This window comes from Bidens hawaiensis, unplaced genomic scaffold (genome assembly GCF_021521415.1).
Source record: "Bidens hawaiensis isolate Kalapana, Puna unplaced genomic scaffold, B.hawaiensis_p1.1 tig00000820_1, whole genome shotgun sequence".
Classification (NCBI taxonomy): domain Eukaryota; kingdom Viridiplantae; phylum Streptophyta; class Magnoliopsida; order Asterales; family Asteraceae; genus Bidens; species Bidens hawaiensis.
In genome coordinates this window covers 5,005,136-5,023,918 of record NW_027491048.1, presented here as the reverse complement: position 1 = coordinate 5,023,918, position 18,783 = coordinate 5,005,136, and the positions used below count along the sequence as shown (strand labels likewise).

General features: G+C 35.4%; 3 protein-coding genes across 3 annotated transcripts; 2 read left to right on the top strand and 1 right to left on the bottom strand.

The window, feature by feature from the left end:
• Window positions 1-1,833: 1,833 nt before the first annotated feature.
• Window positions 1,834-2,337, top strand: LOC143540756 (uncharacterized). Its single transcript, XM_077033736.1, has one exon. The coding sequence runs from the start codon at window positions 1,851-1,853 to the stop codon at window positions 2,319-2,321; it is 471 nt and encodes a 156-aa protein (XP_076889851.1). The 5' UTR covers window positions 1,834-1,850; the 3' UTR covers window positions 2,322-2,337.
• A 330-nt stretch (window positions 2,338-2,667) lies between these two features.
• On the bottom strand, window positions 2,668-10,487 carry LOC143542920 (phospholipase D gamma 1-like). Its single transcript, XM_077035381.1, has 10 exons — window positions 9,180-10,487; window positions 7,926-8,042; window positions 7,642-7,836; window positions 6,865-7,113; window positions 6,713-6,781; window positions 4,749-4,896; window positions 4,518-4,666; window positions 4,251-4,430; window positions 3,962-4,159; window positions 2,668-3,047 (listed from the first exon to the last, which is right to left on the bottom strand). The coding sequence occupies exons 1-10, from the start codon at window positions 10,095-10,097 to the stop codon at window positions 2,754-2,756; spliced, it is 2,517 nt and encodes an 838-aa protein (XP_076891496.1). The 5' UTR covers window positions 10,098-10,487; the 3' UTR covers window positions 2,668-2,753.
• A 5,318-nt stretch (window positions 10,488-15,805) lies between these two features.
• LOC143542905 (UDP-sulfoquinovose synthase, chloroplastic-like) lies at window positions 15,806-17,964 on the top strand. The gene is made up of 3 exons (XM_077035379.1): window positions 15,806-15,992; window positions 16,261-17,318; window positions 17,403-17,964. The coding sequence occupies exons 2-3, from the start codon at window positions 16,287-16,289 to the stop codon at window positions 17,802-17,804; spliced, it is 1,434 nt and encodes a 477-aa protein (XP_076891494.1). The 5' UTR covers window positions 15,806-15,992; window positions 16,261-16,286; the 3' UTR covers window positions 17,805-17,964.
• Window positions 17,965-18,783: the final 819 nt, after the last annotated feature.

Sequence of the window (18,783 nt, the reverse complement as noted above, 5' to 3'; positions counted from 1 at the left end):
TATTTTAAAATCGGGGTTGATTCACCGATCCAAGTTCAACAGGAACCCACGCAATTCTTCTTCAACAAGACAAGAGCCGATATAACTATTATGGGTGAAGAATAGGAAGAAAGTGGTCCATCTAGATAGAGAGGCGTGGTGTTATACCTCGATGATTGGTTACTTGCTAGTCTCTTTTTGATTTGTGTTAATAAATTTTTTTGTTAAAAAAAACACGTATCACATGGTATATTATACCCTATGAATAGACATTGTAAAACAAATACTCCATCCGTCCTTTTGAAAGTATCCACATTTCCTTTTTAGTTTGTCCCACTACAAATGTCCACTTCCAAACTTTATTAATTAATTTACAAATTTACCCTTAAAATGCAATCATTCAAAGTTTCTTAAATTTTGTCTTTTTTATATATGTTAAGGGCGTTATAGTTATTTGTTAAGAAAAAAATGCAATCAATCAAACTTCTTAAATTATGTGTTTTTCAAACCATGACAGTTGTAGAAGGACGGGGGAGTAATATAAAGATTTACTTTCAAGAACAAACACACATCACATAATGCAATCTTTTAATATAAACAAGTTGGGTGACGAAGAGGGTGGTGGTAAAACACGTCGTCAGCAAACGGCGGCCACAGGGGCTAAGTTTAATGAGCGGCGTTAGTTCTTGCAGTGGCGACAATTGCATTCGACAACAACCGTTAGTGTGCCGGTTTAACTTGGAGAAGAAGGACGAGGACTAATCGGTGAAAATTGGAGGCTTTATAGGCCAATCAAAGGGTGTGTAACAAAAGGATTAACATCCCATTCAATATGTAACTTTGTTGCATGTGATTTCTTAAAGAAGGAGATTAATGTTAGGGGTTAATATTATCATGACTTAAAATTTCAAACTTAATAATATTATCCATTGATATTTTCAAACGAAACATATTTTCATTTTGTTGATATTCATTTAAATAAAAATATAAGTATTATAATAATAATATTTAAAAAAACAATTCGAATATCCGATATTTTTCAAAATCACTTTCTGAATTTGAATCCAGGGATCTATCATATGTTTTTTGAAAGTACGTATACATATTTGGATTTTTTTTAAAATTACTTTTGTTATCATAAATAAAATAATAATAAATTATTTTTTTATCCTATTTTAACTTAGAAGCACAACTTTCACTTCAGTTTTGATGTAAATTGCAATTTTAGATAGAAAGTTCATCCATGTTAACATAGTTATTTTATATATAATTTACTATTAAACGATTACAATAAAGTGGCAGGCAAACGGGTAACAAGCTGCATCGCAACCCCCTTTTAAATAGCAAAACCAATCCTACTAAAAACGAAGCTTTGGGACATAGGAGCTGAAGAGGTTTCGTGTACGACACGCTGAACGCTACTAAAAAAATTCACAGCCTCTGGGGCCAGAAAACCAAATGTATCAAAGGCAAATGATAGAAAGACATGTTGATTATCTAAACAAGCTTTCTCGTGTTTAACAATTTTGCCTGATTCAGCCTTCAACGCAGCCTGACCCACAACAAACCCACGGTCCCTGAGCCCAACAAGAGAAGACACTCCTGTAAGATCCACACAGACGTATTTCCCTCCTGCCCACCCGAACATAAGGATATCAGCTGGTCGTAAAGTAGACATCATTTCAAGAGAATCCATGTTTGTTAGATATAAAAATTGGTAAATTTATTTATCATGGAAACAAAAACTCAATTTCCATATTTATATTTGATTATTACATGTCACACACTCCAACCGTTCATCACATATCCTTGTTCACAAACCAACCACCTTAATTATTATTATTATTATTATCTCTTTCTTTTCCACAAACATGTTACTCCGATCACCTTGTTCCACACCCTACATCTCCCAATGCCTTCCTCACAACTACTCCCGCCGCCGTGTCGCCGTCATATCCATGGCAAAGCAATCTGACACCACCGGACTTACTCCTGAAACACTCGCTATAGCCGGCGGCTTAATCTCCACACCGGTAATCGCATGGTCTCTGTACACCCTCAAGACCACCGGCTGCGGCCTTCCGCCAGGGCCCGGTGGATCCATTGGAGCATTGGAAGGGGTTAGTTACCTGGTGGTGCTCGGGATTGTCGGCTGGTCTTTGTACACTAAGTCCAAAACCGGATCGGGTTTGCCAAATGGGCCGTTTGGGTTGTTGGGTGCGGTGGAAGGGCTGTCGTACTTGGCCTTGGTGGGGATCTTCGTGGTCTTTGGGTTGCAGTTTTATCAGCAGGGCTTTATTCCTGGCCCGGTGCCGGTTCCCGGAGACCAGTGCTTCGGTTGACATGATTATCTTTTGTTTGTTTTATGCGAGGTATTAAACGTTGAAACACAGCCATGTGACGACGGGATATTTTTAAATCATCAATAAAGTTTCAATAATCGTAAAGACGAACTAAAAAAAATATGAAAACAAAGTTTAAGAAAATCGTTTAATCGACAAATAAAAAATGCAAAGCCAACTTTTGTCCAACTTTAGTGTTTAAAAATAATATAGTTTGTTAAATATTTTAATTAGTTGAAAAAAGAAGTAGAACAAAGAAAACAAAAACCATTATTTTAGTTTATGAATTTATGGCTATAAATTTAATAATTATAATAGTTAATAAAGTATTAAAAAATTAAATAGTATCAAACATGATTTTTCTACAGAGCAATCATGGGTTACAAATAACAAAACATAAAAAATGTGGGTTTTTCAAATTTAAAATTTAAATCAAATGGTGAGGTTTTCTTGAATGGCCACAAAAGTGCCCACAATGTTGCCACCCATATCTGGGAAATTTGGGCAGCCAGGAAGAGGCTTCACCTGACCGGTTCGGTCAACTTCAACCGGATACTTGAGAAGGTGAGCCTTCATGTCGGTCACTTCATCGGCTGCATACTGGTTCCAGTTTTGTTCACTCAGTGATCTGACCCGTCTCAGACACTCGAGGCTCTCGGGTACCTCAAAACTGCTTTCAAGTCCTCCAATATGCTCGGCCCATAGGGACATCCTGTACCCGAATATCTGGAAAAAAGTTATGTTTTTATGAGAATGAAATTAGTAGTGACAATTTCCACACGTGTACTAATGAACGATTCGGTTCGCTGATTAGGCTATGGTTTTATCTCCGAGTAAAATAAAAAAATAAAAAGAGCTATAATGCAAACTGGGGCTGCTAAATGGGTCGTGTTTGCAGGTTGGAGGATCAAACACAAACACGACACACGTATTCGCGTGTTGATATGTACACGACTCATTTAACTAAAACATAAAATAAATAATTTAACTCGTTTAACTTTAAAACTCTAAAATTACATATGATTTTTATCTTTTTGAAGCAATTATGTTTAAGCTATGGCACTTTGTTTTTGTAAAATGTAAAGTTTGGCAAAAAAATCGCTCAAATAGTTTAATGTATTATATAACACATTTTAAAAAACTAAAAAACAAACAAATGGGTTAAACATGTCAACCCACAAACCGGTTGGGCTGACACGTACACGACACATTTAGCTTAGCATGTTCGTGGGTTTGACCCAAAACTATATACCCATTTTGGCCAAAAACATGCTGAATGCCGAAAATGCCCTAAAAGTCTTGCAAATGCAATATATCTTTGGTGACATGTCAGCATGTTATAATTAAAACTTTTAATTTTAACTAAAAATTTGAGGGCATTTTCGTCATCCGGCATGTATTTGGTCAAAATTGGTATAAATGGAACACGAAACATATTTGGGTGGCCATCATAATAAAAAAAACTGAATACTTGGATGACCTCCACATACTTTATCACTAACCAACATATTTTTTCTAGTCACACTAGATGCTGCAATCATGTTTTCAAGTCAACACAACATGACTTGTTTAACCTGTTACCCAACCCGCCCGAATTGTCTATTTTGGCCTCTAATTAAGATAAGAGAAACCAACAATACCTGACCGTGTGGACTACGATGCCTGTGAGCCCATGTATGATACGGCTGATATGCACCCATTGCGATTTCAGTGTCTCTAGAACCTTCTAATGAACGCTGGTTGATATTTGCAGATCCCATTATTACAAACTCGTCATCCACTATCATTCCTTTCGAGTGTACATATATCATAAACCGTCGATTCTTCTTACTAAGCATCTTTGTAAAAGAAAAAACAAGTGTGTTAGTTATACAAAATCAAGAAAACAGTAATACATAAAACAAATGGTGAAAACATAATATATCTTACTTGAGGGGCATTTGCAGCATTAGACCCTTGTTCATCTGAAGTTGGTTCCGCACCATGAGACGACTCACGAGTTCCAAGACAAAAGAAAACCAAATAATCTTGAGGCTCGTACACGTTTTCAAGCCCAACCTCTTGTAACGCCTTGTAAATCACTTCATACATCATTTGCATTGTCTTATTCTGTCCAAAATTATCATTTTGTTAATTATTAAATTTGCATTTTAATAAATACGAGTCTCAAAATGACGGTTATAAAACTTAAATTACCTGCCAAAACAGAATCCTTTGAGTTGCAATACTTGTAGGACTACCCTCGGGCCACATTGGAATCACAATATACGCAGCAAACCTCTCATTCTCTCTTATTTTATTTGCAATTTTTAAAGCAATTTCCATTGGTATTAAATTGTTTGCACCTGCAGTAGCACATTCATTTTTGCTTCATATATGCATATATAGTTTAAGTATGGTTAATAATAAATTGATTATATTTCTTACCCAAAGTTTTGTGGTTACTCCAATTAAACGAAGAACCGAGGAAATATTGATTTTCAATATATATGAAATGTTGAGCCGCACGAATTGCCTTCACATACGCGGTATGTATGCTCATGTCTATTAGCACATTCTTCCCGCATACCAAATTCTGTTGCATTATAGAAAAATGTTAATACGGGTCCTGCTGAAAAACTAAAGGTGGCAAAGTTGACTTATGTATTTAAGATTTGACTTATGTATTTAAGATTTGCTTGAAAGAAAAATGTCAAGCAGGCTGAAAGTCAACCAAAGTGTACTTTTAATGCATAAAATTTTTAAAAAGTAAAAAAATAATATTATTGTATTAATATATTTTGTAATCATATATGGTACCCAAAGTGTACTTTTTCTTATTCAACATTTCGTTAAGGGATAATTCCCATAATGATCCAAAACAAGAGAGAGAAAAAAAATGATCATAAATGGGTCCACATTCCCAAACTAACCACCCATGAAATATGTACTGACCAGACGCTTTGGGAAAATAAACGACTGGATTTTTAATCCAATCAAAATGTGACATGTGTAAAGGATCTGACACACCAGACAAGATTTTTAAAAATCTCGTCTGTTCCGACCATATTTTAAAGTTAACTAACTTTTTAAAAATAGTTTATCCAGACGGTTTTTTTATGTTTCTTGTCTGGTCCGTTTAAATTATTATTAATCCTAACTTCTTCATCTTCATCTTCTTCATGTGTCATCTTCATCTTCACATCTTCATCTTCTTCTTCATCTTCATCTTCTCCGGCACCCTCAACCTCACCACCGTCTGACACCACCTCACCGCCACCCGCTGCCGCCGCATCACCACCGCCAACCGCCAATTCCCCACCTTCGGCAGCCATTTTTATGGTGTTTGTTTCAGGTAGGATATCTTTAACCATTTTTATTGTTATTGTTATTATGGTGTTTGTTTCAGGTAGGATATCTTTATAAGTTTTTTGGTTGGCGGTGGTGATGCGGTGAGGTGGTGTTAGAAGGTGGGGAACTGGTGGTTGGCGGTGGTGATGCGGCGGCGGGGGGTGGCGGTGAGGTGGTGTCGGGTGGCAGTGAGGTGGTGTTAGACGGTGATGAGGTTGTGGGGTGCCGGAGAAGATGAAGATGAAGAAGAAGATGATGATGATGAAGATGAAGATGAAGAACATGAAGAAGATAAAGAAGATGAAAATAATAATAATTTGAACGGACCAAACAAGAAACATAAAAAAACCGTCTGGATAGACTGTTTTTTAAAAAGTGAGTTAACTTTAAAATATGGTCGGAACAGACGAGATTTTTAAAAATCACGTCTGGTGTGTCAGATCCTTTACACATGTCACATTTTGATTGGATTAAAAATCCAGTCGTTTATTTTTCCAAAGCGTCTGGTCAGTACAGATTTCATGGGTTAGTTTGGGAATGTGGACCCATTTAGGATCATTTATTTTTCTCTCTCTTGTTTTGGATCATTTTGGGAATTATCCCTTTCGTTAAACATGTAATTTGCCTTTTCTATAATACTTAGTCTCTTCAAAAAATTCTAATTATGTAGTTTTGTTTATTTATTTTTGTAGGTTACGTTCCAATGTAACTTTTATTGAAAACCGAGTTGTATTCAAAATAAAGTATTGTTTGGTCTCTCAAATATAAAAGAGTTCATTTATTTTGAATACAATTCGGTTTTCAATAATATGTACACGGGAACATAGACAATACAACTGAACAAAACAGTGAATTCAGTTTTATTATTTTTTACATAGATATTAAAAAAAGTTACTTTTACAAATATAAAAGTCGCACATCCCCACGGGAAATTAGCTTAAAGTCGTTTCCGCCCCTGCGACTTACCTAGTTTTATAAACAGGCTTATAAATTACCTATAAATCTATAAATACATTTAAAAACTCATCTTTCCAGCTCAAAAAAGTTCATAATTGCCATACCTTGTTTGTGGCCTCCTTCGGGTCTTTGGGAAAACCTTTAACAGAATTGGAGTCAATCGAGCGAAACACCTACACATTGTTCAAAGAATTAATAAAATAAAAAATTTAATTAAACGTTATAACTTTTTAAAAATGTTTAACTACAAACACACCTGAACATGCCAACCCTCGGGATCTTGTTCACTTGTACAGTGAGCATCATCTATTCCTATAATTTCGGTAATCCTTTCTATTATGAGCAACGAATCATCAACCGTTTTCTTCATTTTATGAATTCCTTGTGGCTTTGAAGCCCTCCGCCATCTTTCTTCAAAGTTTTTAAGCACATCGTATGCAGCGGGACCCTCGATTCGACTATGCAAATCATGCCATGGTTGTCTAGGACAACCAGTGGTGGGCCCCTGTAACCGAGTAAGATGTAAGTGAAACTAAATGAATGTAAACGAACACAAACGGAGCATGTTCGTGTTCGTTCATTTAACTTTAACCTAACAATCGTTCTGAAAAGAACAGCGAAGCGAACATGGTTTTATTTGTTCGTTCGTTAAGAAAACGTATTCGTGTTCACTAATGTTCGTTCGTTAACAGTATAAACGAACGCACATAACTGAACATTGATGAACAAACATAACTGAGCTAAAACTAGTTAAAAGTAATGTGAAAAACAACGTGTTGGGCCACATAAAAGAACATAAACAAACGAATTTAAATGAAAGAACGTAAGCGAACATTGATTAACAAATGCGAAATGTGTTCATGTTTGTTCGATTACAAAATGAACAAAACTTTTTGTTCATGTTCGTTCAATTATTAAATAAACGAACTTCCCACTTAACGGTTCATGACCTGTTCACTGATAGTTTAGTTCATTTACAGACCTAAAACTAATTACAAGTTATCCACATATACTAACTGTATGAAGTGCTTACTGTGTAATTAGGTTGGTGATAATCATCTCTATGCAAAGTTTGTAATGTGCTAAAAATGGGATGTGACGGAGTATCATAACGGCCCACGCATAAATCAAGGCCTCCAACAAACGCCATTATCCGTCTTCTGTAATTACCCGCATCGGCGTCCACTATAACCGTTTTCTGATGATGTGTATAGATCTTTTCAGCCTCCTGCAACCCAAATTCATTCACTTGATTAAAACACAATATATTAAAGATAAATGGCATGTCTTCTTTTATATAAATTATTGACATCAGACCCTATTCTTTGCCCAACTATGCCCTTTTCCAGCAGAGCGAGGGCATAGTAGTACTTTCACAGAAGAATGCTTGAAAAAATGTCGAGTTTCTTCATCGCTGGTGTGCATGACTCCTTCCTGCATTAGTTCAACAAATTATGCAATTTACTATACGGAATGCAAAAGTAATCAACAAAAGAGGAATAATTTCAAACATATTCTTCTTAAAGTTCAAAACTTTATAAATAGAACAATTTAGTTACTTAATAGATGGAATGCATATATGACCAAACATGGCAGTATGACAAAAAAAGAATTATTTCATATATATTTTTCTAAAAGTTCAAAACTTAACATATCCCGTTAAATTTCATAATATCATTTTTGCATGTTTACAACACTAAAAGTAGCATATCTATCCATCTCATAATAATAACCTTAATAAACCAGTTAATAGACGGAATGCAAGAGTGATCAAATATGCAAGTATGACAAAAATAAATAAATCCATAAAAAAAAATTTGAAAGATAAATATTCTTCTAAAATTTCAAAACTTTATATATATCCCGTTAAATTTCATAACACCATTTTTGCGTATTTACAGCACTAAATGTAGCATATCTATCAATTTTAAGATAAATAAAATAAACTGGTTACTCGATTGATGGAATGCAAAATATCCCATTAAACTTTATATATATCCCATTAAATTTCATAATAATTTCATATATATACTAGTAAAAGTTCAAAACTTTATACATGTCCCGTCAATCTCGTAAACTCACTTGTGTTTTTGCAGCACAAAATGTAGCATATCTATCCATATTATGATAAAAAAAAATAAACCAGTTGCTTAATAGATGGAATGCAAACGTGACCAAAATATGCAACTATGCAATTATGAGAAAAAGGAATAATTTCATATATATCCTCCTAAAAGTTCAAAACTTTATACATATCCCGTTAGATTTCATAATATCATTTTTGCGTTTTTACAACACTAAAAGTAGTATATCTATCCATTTTACAATAAAAGTAGCAAATCTTACATTTTATAATAAAAGTAGCATATTTATCCATTTTATAATAAATAAAATAAATCAGTTACTTGTAAAAGTATGTACCTTAAACAAACGATTAAAAGAACAATGTTATTACTTTAATAATCTCAACAGAATGTTATAAAGTACCTAATATCTTAGTTCTCTGAAAGGATATATGCGAAATTTAAACCTTTTTTGGATAAAATTTAAATATAAATATACGACACTTACTATTGTTCTTCCCAAAATGTTACTAGAAGTAGGATCATCCCATACAAGAAGAAGCACTCTTACACCTTCTGAAGATTTAGCTTTCAAAAGATCACCTAAATAACTATCTTTTGCACCGTCGCCATTACGAACAAGCTGAACACTATGAAACACAGACCAACCTGTAATATAAATCAACCGTCTCGCCTGCTTTATAGCTTCACAGATATCATGCCAACAGTCTCCATTTTCATACTTCAATCCACCATCAAGATGCATACTTGGAAGGTGCCCCTCATCCACATGAGCATCTTGATAAAGTGTCACTTTACCCCCTCTCCTAAGCGGAAAATAAGTACCCGACACACCATTAAAGTTATGATCGAGTGGGACTTTAGCCACTGGTGTGTACTGAATCGATAAAGTTAACACCGCATCACGCTTACACGGTTTGCCACTTTCGTCTAAAAGCGGGAAAGTACCTTCAACAAGTGACCCGGAAGCCAACTGCTCAACCGGCACGCCAACCGCCCCCATGATTTGTGAACCGACAACATCACTATCTTTTACAACAAACTGCACCTCAGCAGAATAATGTGCAACAGGCACATAAAAATGCTGCATCCAAACAGGGTTTTCACTATTACTTATAACAAAGGTTCTTGCAATCACAGCATTCGCAATCGAAACCGTCACATAAGGATCACTTGTATCCTTTACAGGCTCCTCTGTCTTGTTCTTCCCAATACCCATTCTACCAAACACTTGACCTAATTTGTTGTGAAACATTTCCATGTTTGGTAGGTTTTTCGCCTCTTTCACCCAAATATCCAAACTCCCATGTAGTAACAGCAGTTTGAGAGACGAGTTCGAGGTCTTGAATGGAAGAATTAGCATACTTTGTCCATGTTGTGATCCATCATACCCCACTTGATCCATTGCAAAACAAGATCAAAGAACCCTGTCAAAATGGGTTAGAATCAAGTTTTTAAAAATCTTGACTTCATTGAGACATTTTATCAAACAGTTGGTGGGCAGTCAGATTAAAATCTTACAAAATAATAGCACCAGGAAAACAGAATCAAAAAACCCCTGATCAATATGAATACCCAATTCAATTCAGAACACAAGATTGTTTAAAATCAAGTGTTTAAAAATCTTGACTTCATTGAGACATTTTATCAAACAGTTGGTGGGCAGCTTACAAAACGGAACCTTTGAAGGGAAATGGAAATGGTGGTGAAGCATGCAACTTGGTTGCTTGCATTTACTGCTTATTGAAGACTGATTCATGTTACAGAGTCTTTCTGGGTCAGCAGAATTTAAAAATAAAAAGATATTTTGAAATTAAGCAAGTGGCTGAGAACAACGTGTATGACCGGATAACAAGACGGAAGTTGATATTTAGGCGGGCTTGATATGCGTCAAGTAGACTAAAATAGGTCGTTATGTGTTAGTGGAGAATTTTATACCGATAGACTATATTAGTTTTTAATAATCTCAATTATTACATTTTTTATCATTGTCGATCCAACTTTTTAATACGTTTGTTATCACTATAGTTGCCAGAAAACTCAACATTTTCGTCAAAACCTCTTTGAATCATTAGATAGGACCTTTTGAAACATTTTTCAAGTTTAAACCTCAATTATTGAAGTTGCTAGAAAAACGTGGTCGGTTGTAATACTCCTTTTGTAGGTGGAGGCCATCGGTGGTGGTGTTCAGATACTGTTGGTCACCGGTGGTCAACGATGGTGTTCAAGTGGCGATGGTGGTGTTCAGGTGGTGGTCAGCAATGGTGGTGGTGGTGTTCAGGTTGAGTTTTCCGGCAAAAAAATGTTTTTCGGACAGCCGGTGACTAACTGAGTTACACTTTCATTAGTTGTAGATTGTATGAGGCAAACATGTTAAAAGGTAAGACTGCCACCAGCTATTCATTAGATGGGAGCAACAACAACCAAAATGTGATAGTTTGAATTATTTAAAAACAATTCACCAAAATATATAAATGAAGAAAATACAACATGATGAAACCATATTTAGTTTTCAAATCCAAAATAATTAAAATTTTATGTTTTTTAAGTTTTATAAATTAACTCAGCAAATCTCAACCAACACATATCACATGGCAACAGTTTGTTCAAAAATTTCACACTTGATTGGAACAAATGGGTTTCGCTAAAGGCATACCTATTCGGATGATAGACGCAAATGAGCAATATAGCAGCATCAGATGCGTTATTTGAATAAAGGGTCCTCAATGAGACAAATTGGTGCCCGTTATGTGAAGATTCTTAGAGTCGATGAACCACATCCTTTTATCATATTATGCAACCCCAGTCATTTGACAATTCGTTAGTAGTTGGTGTGACATTTCCCGATCTATGCTTTCAAGGTGAAGGACTTGCTCATGTTACATCTTAATGTAAAGAACAAAAGGCAAACGAAAAGCAATACAACCGAACAATGGTAGAGGTGTAAAAAAAAGGGATATTGGTTTCAAATACTCTCAACTTTGATCCATTGGTAGATAGCACTCCCAACTTACGAAATGTTCTCCAACACTCCCAACTTTTAACATATTTTCTTCTGACACTTCCAGAGTAACGAGACACTAACTACGTTAGTGTTTGGGGTAAAAAATGTCATTTTTTAAAGTTCAAGGGATAAAATTAAAATTTTGTTTATTATATGTTTCACCATTCATCTCAAACTAACCAGCACCCTCCTTCCTTTACGACCACCACCGCCACTGACATCCACCAGCCACCACTTCCACTTACAACCATTAATCACCATATAGGAAATACTCCGATCGATCTCACCTCATCGATTTTTCCGGTTCATCAACATCAACCCATATACAACATTATTCCTTATTTTTTTCCTTGAAACCCACCTGCACCTCATCTCAAATTAGCAAATAAACGACATCAATTTACGAATCATTGTACCTCAAACAAGAAAAGGGGATTACAAATTGCAGATCGTTCGGTCAATTACAAATTACAAAGGTTAGAGTTTTAGGCGGGGTTGGGTAATAGACTGCTGTCAGTCGTTGCTTCCATGGTCGCAGTCGCCGGAGGTGTTTTGTATATTTCTAATCTGTTTCAAGGTCCTCCCTTGATGTTTGAAACGGAACTTGTGACCTTCATTGTCGTCTAATGAATTGTCGGGTATGACGGCGGTGATGTGGTGGACCCTAGTCGTCGCCACCCTCTTCTTCGCCTACATCCACCCTTGCTGTTGTACTTGTACAAATCACCACCGTCCAAACCTTGTGTTGTTATAGGATTTCGTTGAGGAACAGAGATGCAATATCAGGCCGTCGCAGATTGTCACCGAAAAATATGGTAGACCGCCTCTTTATCTCTCATCGACTTTCTCTCTCTATGATTGAAATCTCTCTCTCTCCCTTTCTCTCTCTAGTATGTTATATGGTTATTAGATTTAAGTTTAAACAAATTAAATTTCTATTTCACCCCTCAATTATTTTAATGACATTTTTTGTCCAAAACACTAACAAGGTTAGTGTTTCGTCAGACGGGGAGTGGTGCAGGAAAATAGGATGAAAGTTGGGAGTGGTAGGCAACAAATCGAAAGTTGGAAGTGTTATCTACCAATAGGTCAAAATTGAGAGTATTAAAAACCAATATCCCTAAAAAAAAAACTAGTTAGGAACTGGTTAACAGAAACCGAACCGGACCGGTTCACATCTAAAACCGGTTTCTGTCGAACCGGTTCTCAAACGGATCCGAACTGTCAGTTCATATATCAGTTCGGCCATTTCACAATCAAACTGGTTTTACAACCATTTTTCCCCTAAAACCAGTTATAAAGCGAACCGGTTTGGATCAGTTCGACTTGTTCTACGTTGAAACCGGTTTCTAAACCGAATTGGTTTGGGTCAATCCAATTTTGATCATGCAAAACCCAACCGGTTCAGTTTGAGAAAAAAACCGGTTTCATACCCCTCTAATTTGAGGTGGCAATAAGAGTGGGTTGGGTTGGATTTGGGTGATGGGTCAGGATGGGTATGGGTCAGGATGGATAAGGGGTCAGGATGGATTTTTAAAATAGAGGGTTATGATGGATATGGGTCAAGATGGGTAAAATTAACCCATCTTGACCCAAGTGAAGGTTGACATACAAAGGATTTAAAAGCCCCTCAAAAAATATTCAAAAAAACTATTAAAAAAAATAATAACTCAAAATATAAATAAAAAACGCAAAATGTGAAATAACTAAAATGTTTCGCCCATCATCCTCGTTCATAAAAAAAAACGTTTTGTACCGATTCAGGTTCGAGTTTTTCGGGGTTTTTTCGGTTCGGTTTTGTTTTTTCATTTCGGTCGGTTTCAATGATTTCGGTTTCGATTTATCGGTTTTTTTTGTTTCAGTGTTGTTTTGTTTTAGTCAGTTTTTCGGTTTCATTTCGTTTTTTTGTTTCGTTTCAATTCATTTGTTTTATTTTGGTCGACTACGTTTCAGTTTTTTTGTTTCGTTTTGGTAAGCTTTTTGATTGCATTTCGTTTTTTTTGTTTCGTTTTGGTCAGTTTTTCGGTATCATATCGGTTTTTTTGTATCGTTTTGGTCGTTTTTCTATTTCGGTTCAGTTATTTTGTTTCGTTTGATCGGTTCGGTGTTTTGATTCGTTTTGGTCCGGTTTTTAAATTGCATTTACTTTTTTTATGTTTCCTTTTGGTCAGTTTTTCAGTTTCAGTTCGGTTTTTTTTGTTTCGTTTCGGTCGTTTTTCTATTTCGTTTCGATTTTTTTGTTTTGCTTTGGTCAGTTCAGTGTTTTTGTTTTGTTTTGGTCAGGTTTCAGTTGCATTTCGCTTTTTTTTTGTTTTATTTTGGTCGTTTTTTATTTCGGTTAGTTTCGTTTTGTTTTTTTTTTATTTTGTTTCGGTCGATTCAGTGTTTTTGTTTTATATTGATTTCAGCTTTTCAGTTGCATTTCGTTTTTTTTTGTTCCGTTTCGTTTTGGTCAGCTTTTCGGTTTCATATCGGTTTTTTGTTTCTTTTTGGTCGTTTTTCTATTTCATTTCAGTTTCATTTCGGTTTTTTTTGTTTCGTTTTGGTCGGTTTGGTGTTTTTGTTTTGTTCTGGTCCGCTTTTCTGTTGCATTCCGCTTTTTTGTTTCGTTTTGGTCAACTTTTCGTTTTCATATCGGTTTTTTGTTTCGTTTTGGTCGTTTTTCTTTTTCTATTCAGTTTTGTTTCTGTTTGGTCGATTCGGTGTTTTGTTTAGTTTTGGTTAGCTTTTCGGTTGCATTTCGCTTTTTTTTTTGTTTCGTTTTGGTCAGTTTTTCGGTTGCATTCCCGTTTTTTTGTTTCGCTTTGGTCGTTTTTCTATTTCGGTTCAGTTTCGTTTTAGTCGGTTCGAAGTTATTGTTTCGTTTTTATCGTTTTTTGGGTTTCGGATGAGTTTTGTTTCGCACGTGATAGTTTGGGCATTTTGAAATAGATAAATTTTGGATAACTTGGATATTTTGTTTTGACCCATTTTAACCTATAAATGAAACTCACTTGTATATTTCCAACCCATCCTGACTCACATGAAGAATTTTTTTGATCCATCCTAACCCATTAACTTTTAAAGTTTATCCGTCTTGACCCAAAACAACCCTTTTGGGTTGGGTTTGCCACCCTTACCTCTAATAATAACCAATTAACTAGAGCCCATGTTTTAATTCTTCTGTTAATTTCAAGCCCAAAGCAAATTTGTTCTCTTATAGCGAGTAATTTAACCAGATTCATGCAATTGGATTTCAAGATATTTTAACATCCATTTCCACATCATATGTTTTGATTTTGTTATGATTTTTTACTTGACGCCAACAAGATATAAAAACGATAAAAGGTAATATATTTTATATTTACAACAATACTAACGCATTATGATTTTATAAATAATTTGTTATAAAATTGTGTTGTTGCCATGTTGTCTCGTTTAAATTATCATTTTTTTCATATTTCTTTACTTTTAAAAGTTGTTAGGATTTTTAATTTCTATAATATGTTGGTCTTTTCAAGTAAATAATGTACTTAGAAGCCAATAATAATTTATTTGACGTTTGTCCTTATTTTTTTCTCTCTCTAAACCCTAGCTAGAATTACAAATTAAGGATGTAAGAGAGTGTAAAGAGAATAAAATATCTGATTTGCATGAGGTCATATATACAAGATATTTTTACATGTCATTAACAAGTATAGTAGACCCTATGCCCTCACGCCATAAATTCATAATTGTTTTGATGGTCATCTTACATGAACTCCATACCTTTTGTCACCAAGGAAAGCAACATTGATAGATTCGTCATCCTCCAGATCCTTCTAGTTCGGACCTAGCGGGTTATATCCATCTCACACGGGTTAAATTAGTACCATATGTAAACCAATCCGAGTCATATATCTCTACATCTCTTTGTAATTGATTAAAAATTAAAACTATTTATGTTTTCCACCAACTAATTGTTCACGATCCGAGTATAATATTTTGGTTACCCCACTCTTCAACAAAAACAAAACAACTTGGTAACCAAACTCGTTTAAAAAAAACATTCATACCCGTTAATTCGTTAAAACATTCAGAAACTTAACACCAAAATTCCTATAAAACAAAGTTGAAGGATCATTCTTGAATCTTTACAAAAACAGGCAAGCATTGGGTAGAGAGGAATATCCGTTAATAATCCTCTACTCGATGCTCAATTTTTGAGCTATTACTAATCCGAACCAAACCAGAACAAGATAACAGAGTAACCAAATCCAAATTCAACCACTAATTGCCACAAATTCGTTGCTAATTTCATCACTAATCACTCAGCAGGTATATTTAACTCCTTAAGATATGTATATATATTGTTCGCTTTTATTATTATTCAATTTAAGTCTGTAATCTGCAATTAATAACGATCCTTTATGTTTATGTACAATTCACATAATTAGTTCTGTTAATTTCGTCGTATTTGTTTCGATTTGTTGAAGATGATTTAATTTCGTAACAATTTATGCTTCGTACTTGTTGAATTTAGGGTTTAGTTTAATTTTAGGGCTTTTTAACTATAAGTGTAATTTATAAGTTATAACATTTGTAGGTACTGATACAGCATTTGATGTGAAAATGGCACATTTAATATCCGCCTCTTGCCCGTTAAACATCTCGTCTTGTTCGAACGCCGGCCCTAAATCATTGACAAAATGTTTATCTTCGTTACCGACTTCACTCACTTTACAAACATCCGTTAAACCGATAAAAACGCGAAAAAACGCACACACACATAAACTGTTGTCGGTTCGTGCAACCACTCTTCAACAACCGACAGCCAAAACAGGCTCGGGCGCTGACCAAACCTCGGGTCAAGAATCAAGACCGACCCGTGTGATGGTCATTGGCGGTGATGGGTATTGCGGCTGGGCGACTTCGCTTCACTTATCGAACAAAAACTATGAAGTTGCAATTGTTGATAACCTTGTTCGTCGCCACTTTGACCACCAGCTCGGTCTCGACTCGCTCACGCCGATATCGTCAATCCACGACCGTATCCGACGGTGGAGATCGCTCACGCAAAAAGACATAGATCTTTACATCGGTGACGTTTGTGACTTTGAGTTTTTGTCGGAAGCGTTCACGTCTTTCAAACCTGACGCGGTGGTCCATTTTGGCGAGCAAAGGTCTGCTCCGTACTCCATGATTGACCGGTCAAGAGCTGTATACACTCAACAGAACAATGTACTAGGTACGCTTAATGTTTTATTCGCTATAAAGGAGTTTAGCGAAGACTGTCATTTGGTGAAACTTGGTACAATGGGCGAATACGGGACACCGAATATAGACATTGAAGAAGGGTATATAACCATTACTCATAATGGAAGAACCGACACGTTACCTTACCCGAAACAAGCTAGCTCGTTTTACCATTTGAGTAAAGTGCACGATTCGAATAATATCGCGTTTACTTGTAAAGCGTGGGGGATTAGAGCTACTGATTTGAACCAAGGTGTGGTGTATGGTGTGAGGACTGACGAGACTGAAATGCATGAAGAACTATATAACAGATTTGATTATGATGGCGTTTTTGGAACCGCGTTGAATCGGTTTTGTGTTCAAGCAGCGGTTGGTCATCCGCTTACTGTTTATGGCAAAGGAGGCCAGGTTAGTTTTCTCGAATAAAAGCTTCTGAAATCTTACAAAAGCTATATTATAGTATTATACATTGTAATTATATTGTTATTACAGACTAGAGGATACCTGGATATAAGAGACACGGTCCAATGTGTGGAGCTAGCGATTGCAAATCCAGCAAACCGTGGTGAGTTCCGGGTGTTTAATCAGTTTACAGAGCAGTTTTCTGTGAACCAGCTCGCATCACTTGTTACTAAAGCCGGTGAAAAGCTTGGAATCGAGGTGCAAACGATATCTGTGCCAAACCCGAGAGTTGAAGCAGAGGAACATTATTACAATGCCAAACATACCAAACTCATTGAGTTGGGACTCGAACCGCACCTGCTTTCGGACTCGCTTCTTGACTCACTGCTCAACGTTGCAATTCAGTTTAAGGACCGTGTGGATACTAAGCAGATCATGCCTAGTGTTTCTTGGAGAAAGATTGGTGCGAAGCCGAAGACTGTCTCTGCTTAGATATGTAATAGTGAAGTATGGTTTACTTGGTGAGCTAAATTTGTGTTATGGGATACTTTGGTAATGACTATGAGTCTACGATCTAGAAGAAGATTTAAAAGACTATAATGCAACATAAGTTGAAGTGTTTTTTGTTTAAGAAATATAAACATAACATATATACTTGTTAATATGTTATGTTAAAATATCAAATATAATACCCGTTCAAAAATTATTATAATAGTTTTTAAACTTTATTTATTTATACTATTGTTGCAAGTATATCACTATTAATTAGCATCCCATGATCATTATCAGGTTATGAACAATGATATTGCTAATATTATATTATTAATTATATTGTCTAGTGTACCTGATTTATTCTAATAAGAACTTCCCCCAACCAGTACTTAAATCACATGCCGGCTATCCAATCAAGACCCAATAAGTAGATGTTAAATTAGCAGTAGAAAGGAATTGGGAAATTGCGTCGTTATGCATGGGTTGTGAGGACTAAGGGCTATCAGCCACTTGGATAGTTCGATGTGCTAATCTTGCCACTTGGATAGTTCGATGTGCTAATCTGCGACCCATTTTTCAGGAAATTTTTTCATAAATGGTACTTTTATAAAAGTTGTTTTAAAAATGCTATGGTTACGAAAGATGGTTACAAAAATGATGTAACCGTGGTTTGAAACCACGATTTATGAATTTTCTATGAATGTGTCAGACGGGTATTTCAAAAAGTAATAATTTTGATTAAATAAGGCAAACCGTGGTTTCAAACTACGGATTGCATAAAAAAATAAAACCTAATGTCACTTCCAATTATGTGGTGGTTTTGCTATCAAGCCGTGGTTTGAAACCACGGTTTGATCTTGTTTTCAATGTTGATAACTATATGTTAACACGTTTTTTTTCCAGTCAATCCATGATTTCAAGCTTATTTTTCTTTTTTTTTCTTCAATATTTAGGATGTTCAAGCTTATTTTGTTTTCTC

Coding starts and splice junctions, on each gene's coding strand:
- LOC143540756 (XM_077033736.1), top strand. CDS start 1,851: ATGTTACTCCGATCACCTTGTTCCACACCCTACATCTCCCAATGCCTT.
- LOC143542920 (XM_077035381.1), bottom strand. CDS start 10,097: ATGGATCAAGTGGGGTATGATGGATCACAACATGGACAAAGTATGCTA. Junction 7,837..7,925: donor ATAGTTGGGCAAAGAATAGG/GTCTGATGTCAA, acceptor TTTGGGTTGCAG/GAGGCTGAAAAGATCTATAC. Junction 6,782..6,864: donor CCGAGGGTTGGCATGTTCAG/GTGTGTTTGTAG, acceptor AACAATGTGTAG/GTGTTTCGCTCGATTGACTC.
- LOC143542905 (XM_077035379.1), top strand. CDS start 16,287: ATGGCACATTTAATATCCGCCTCTTGCCCGTTAAACATCTCGTCTTGT. Junction 17,319..17,402: donor TTTATGGCAAAGGAGGCCAG/GTTAGTTTTCTC, acceptor TTGTTATTACAG/ACTAGAGGATACCTGGATAT.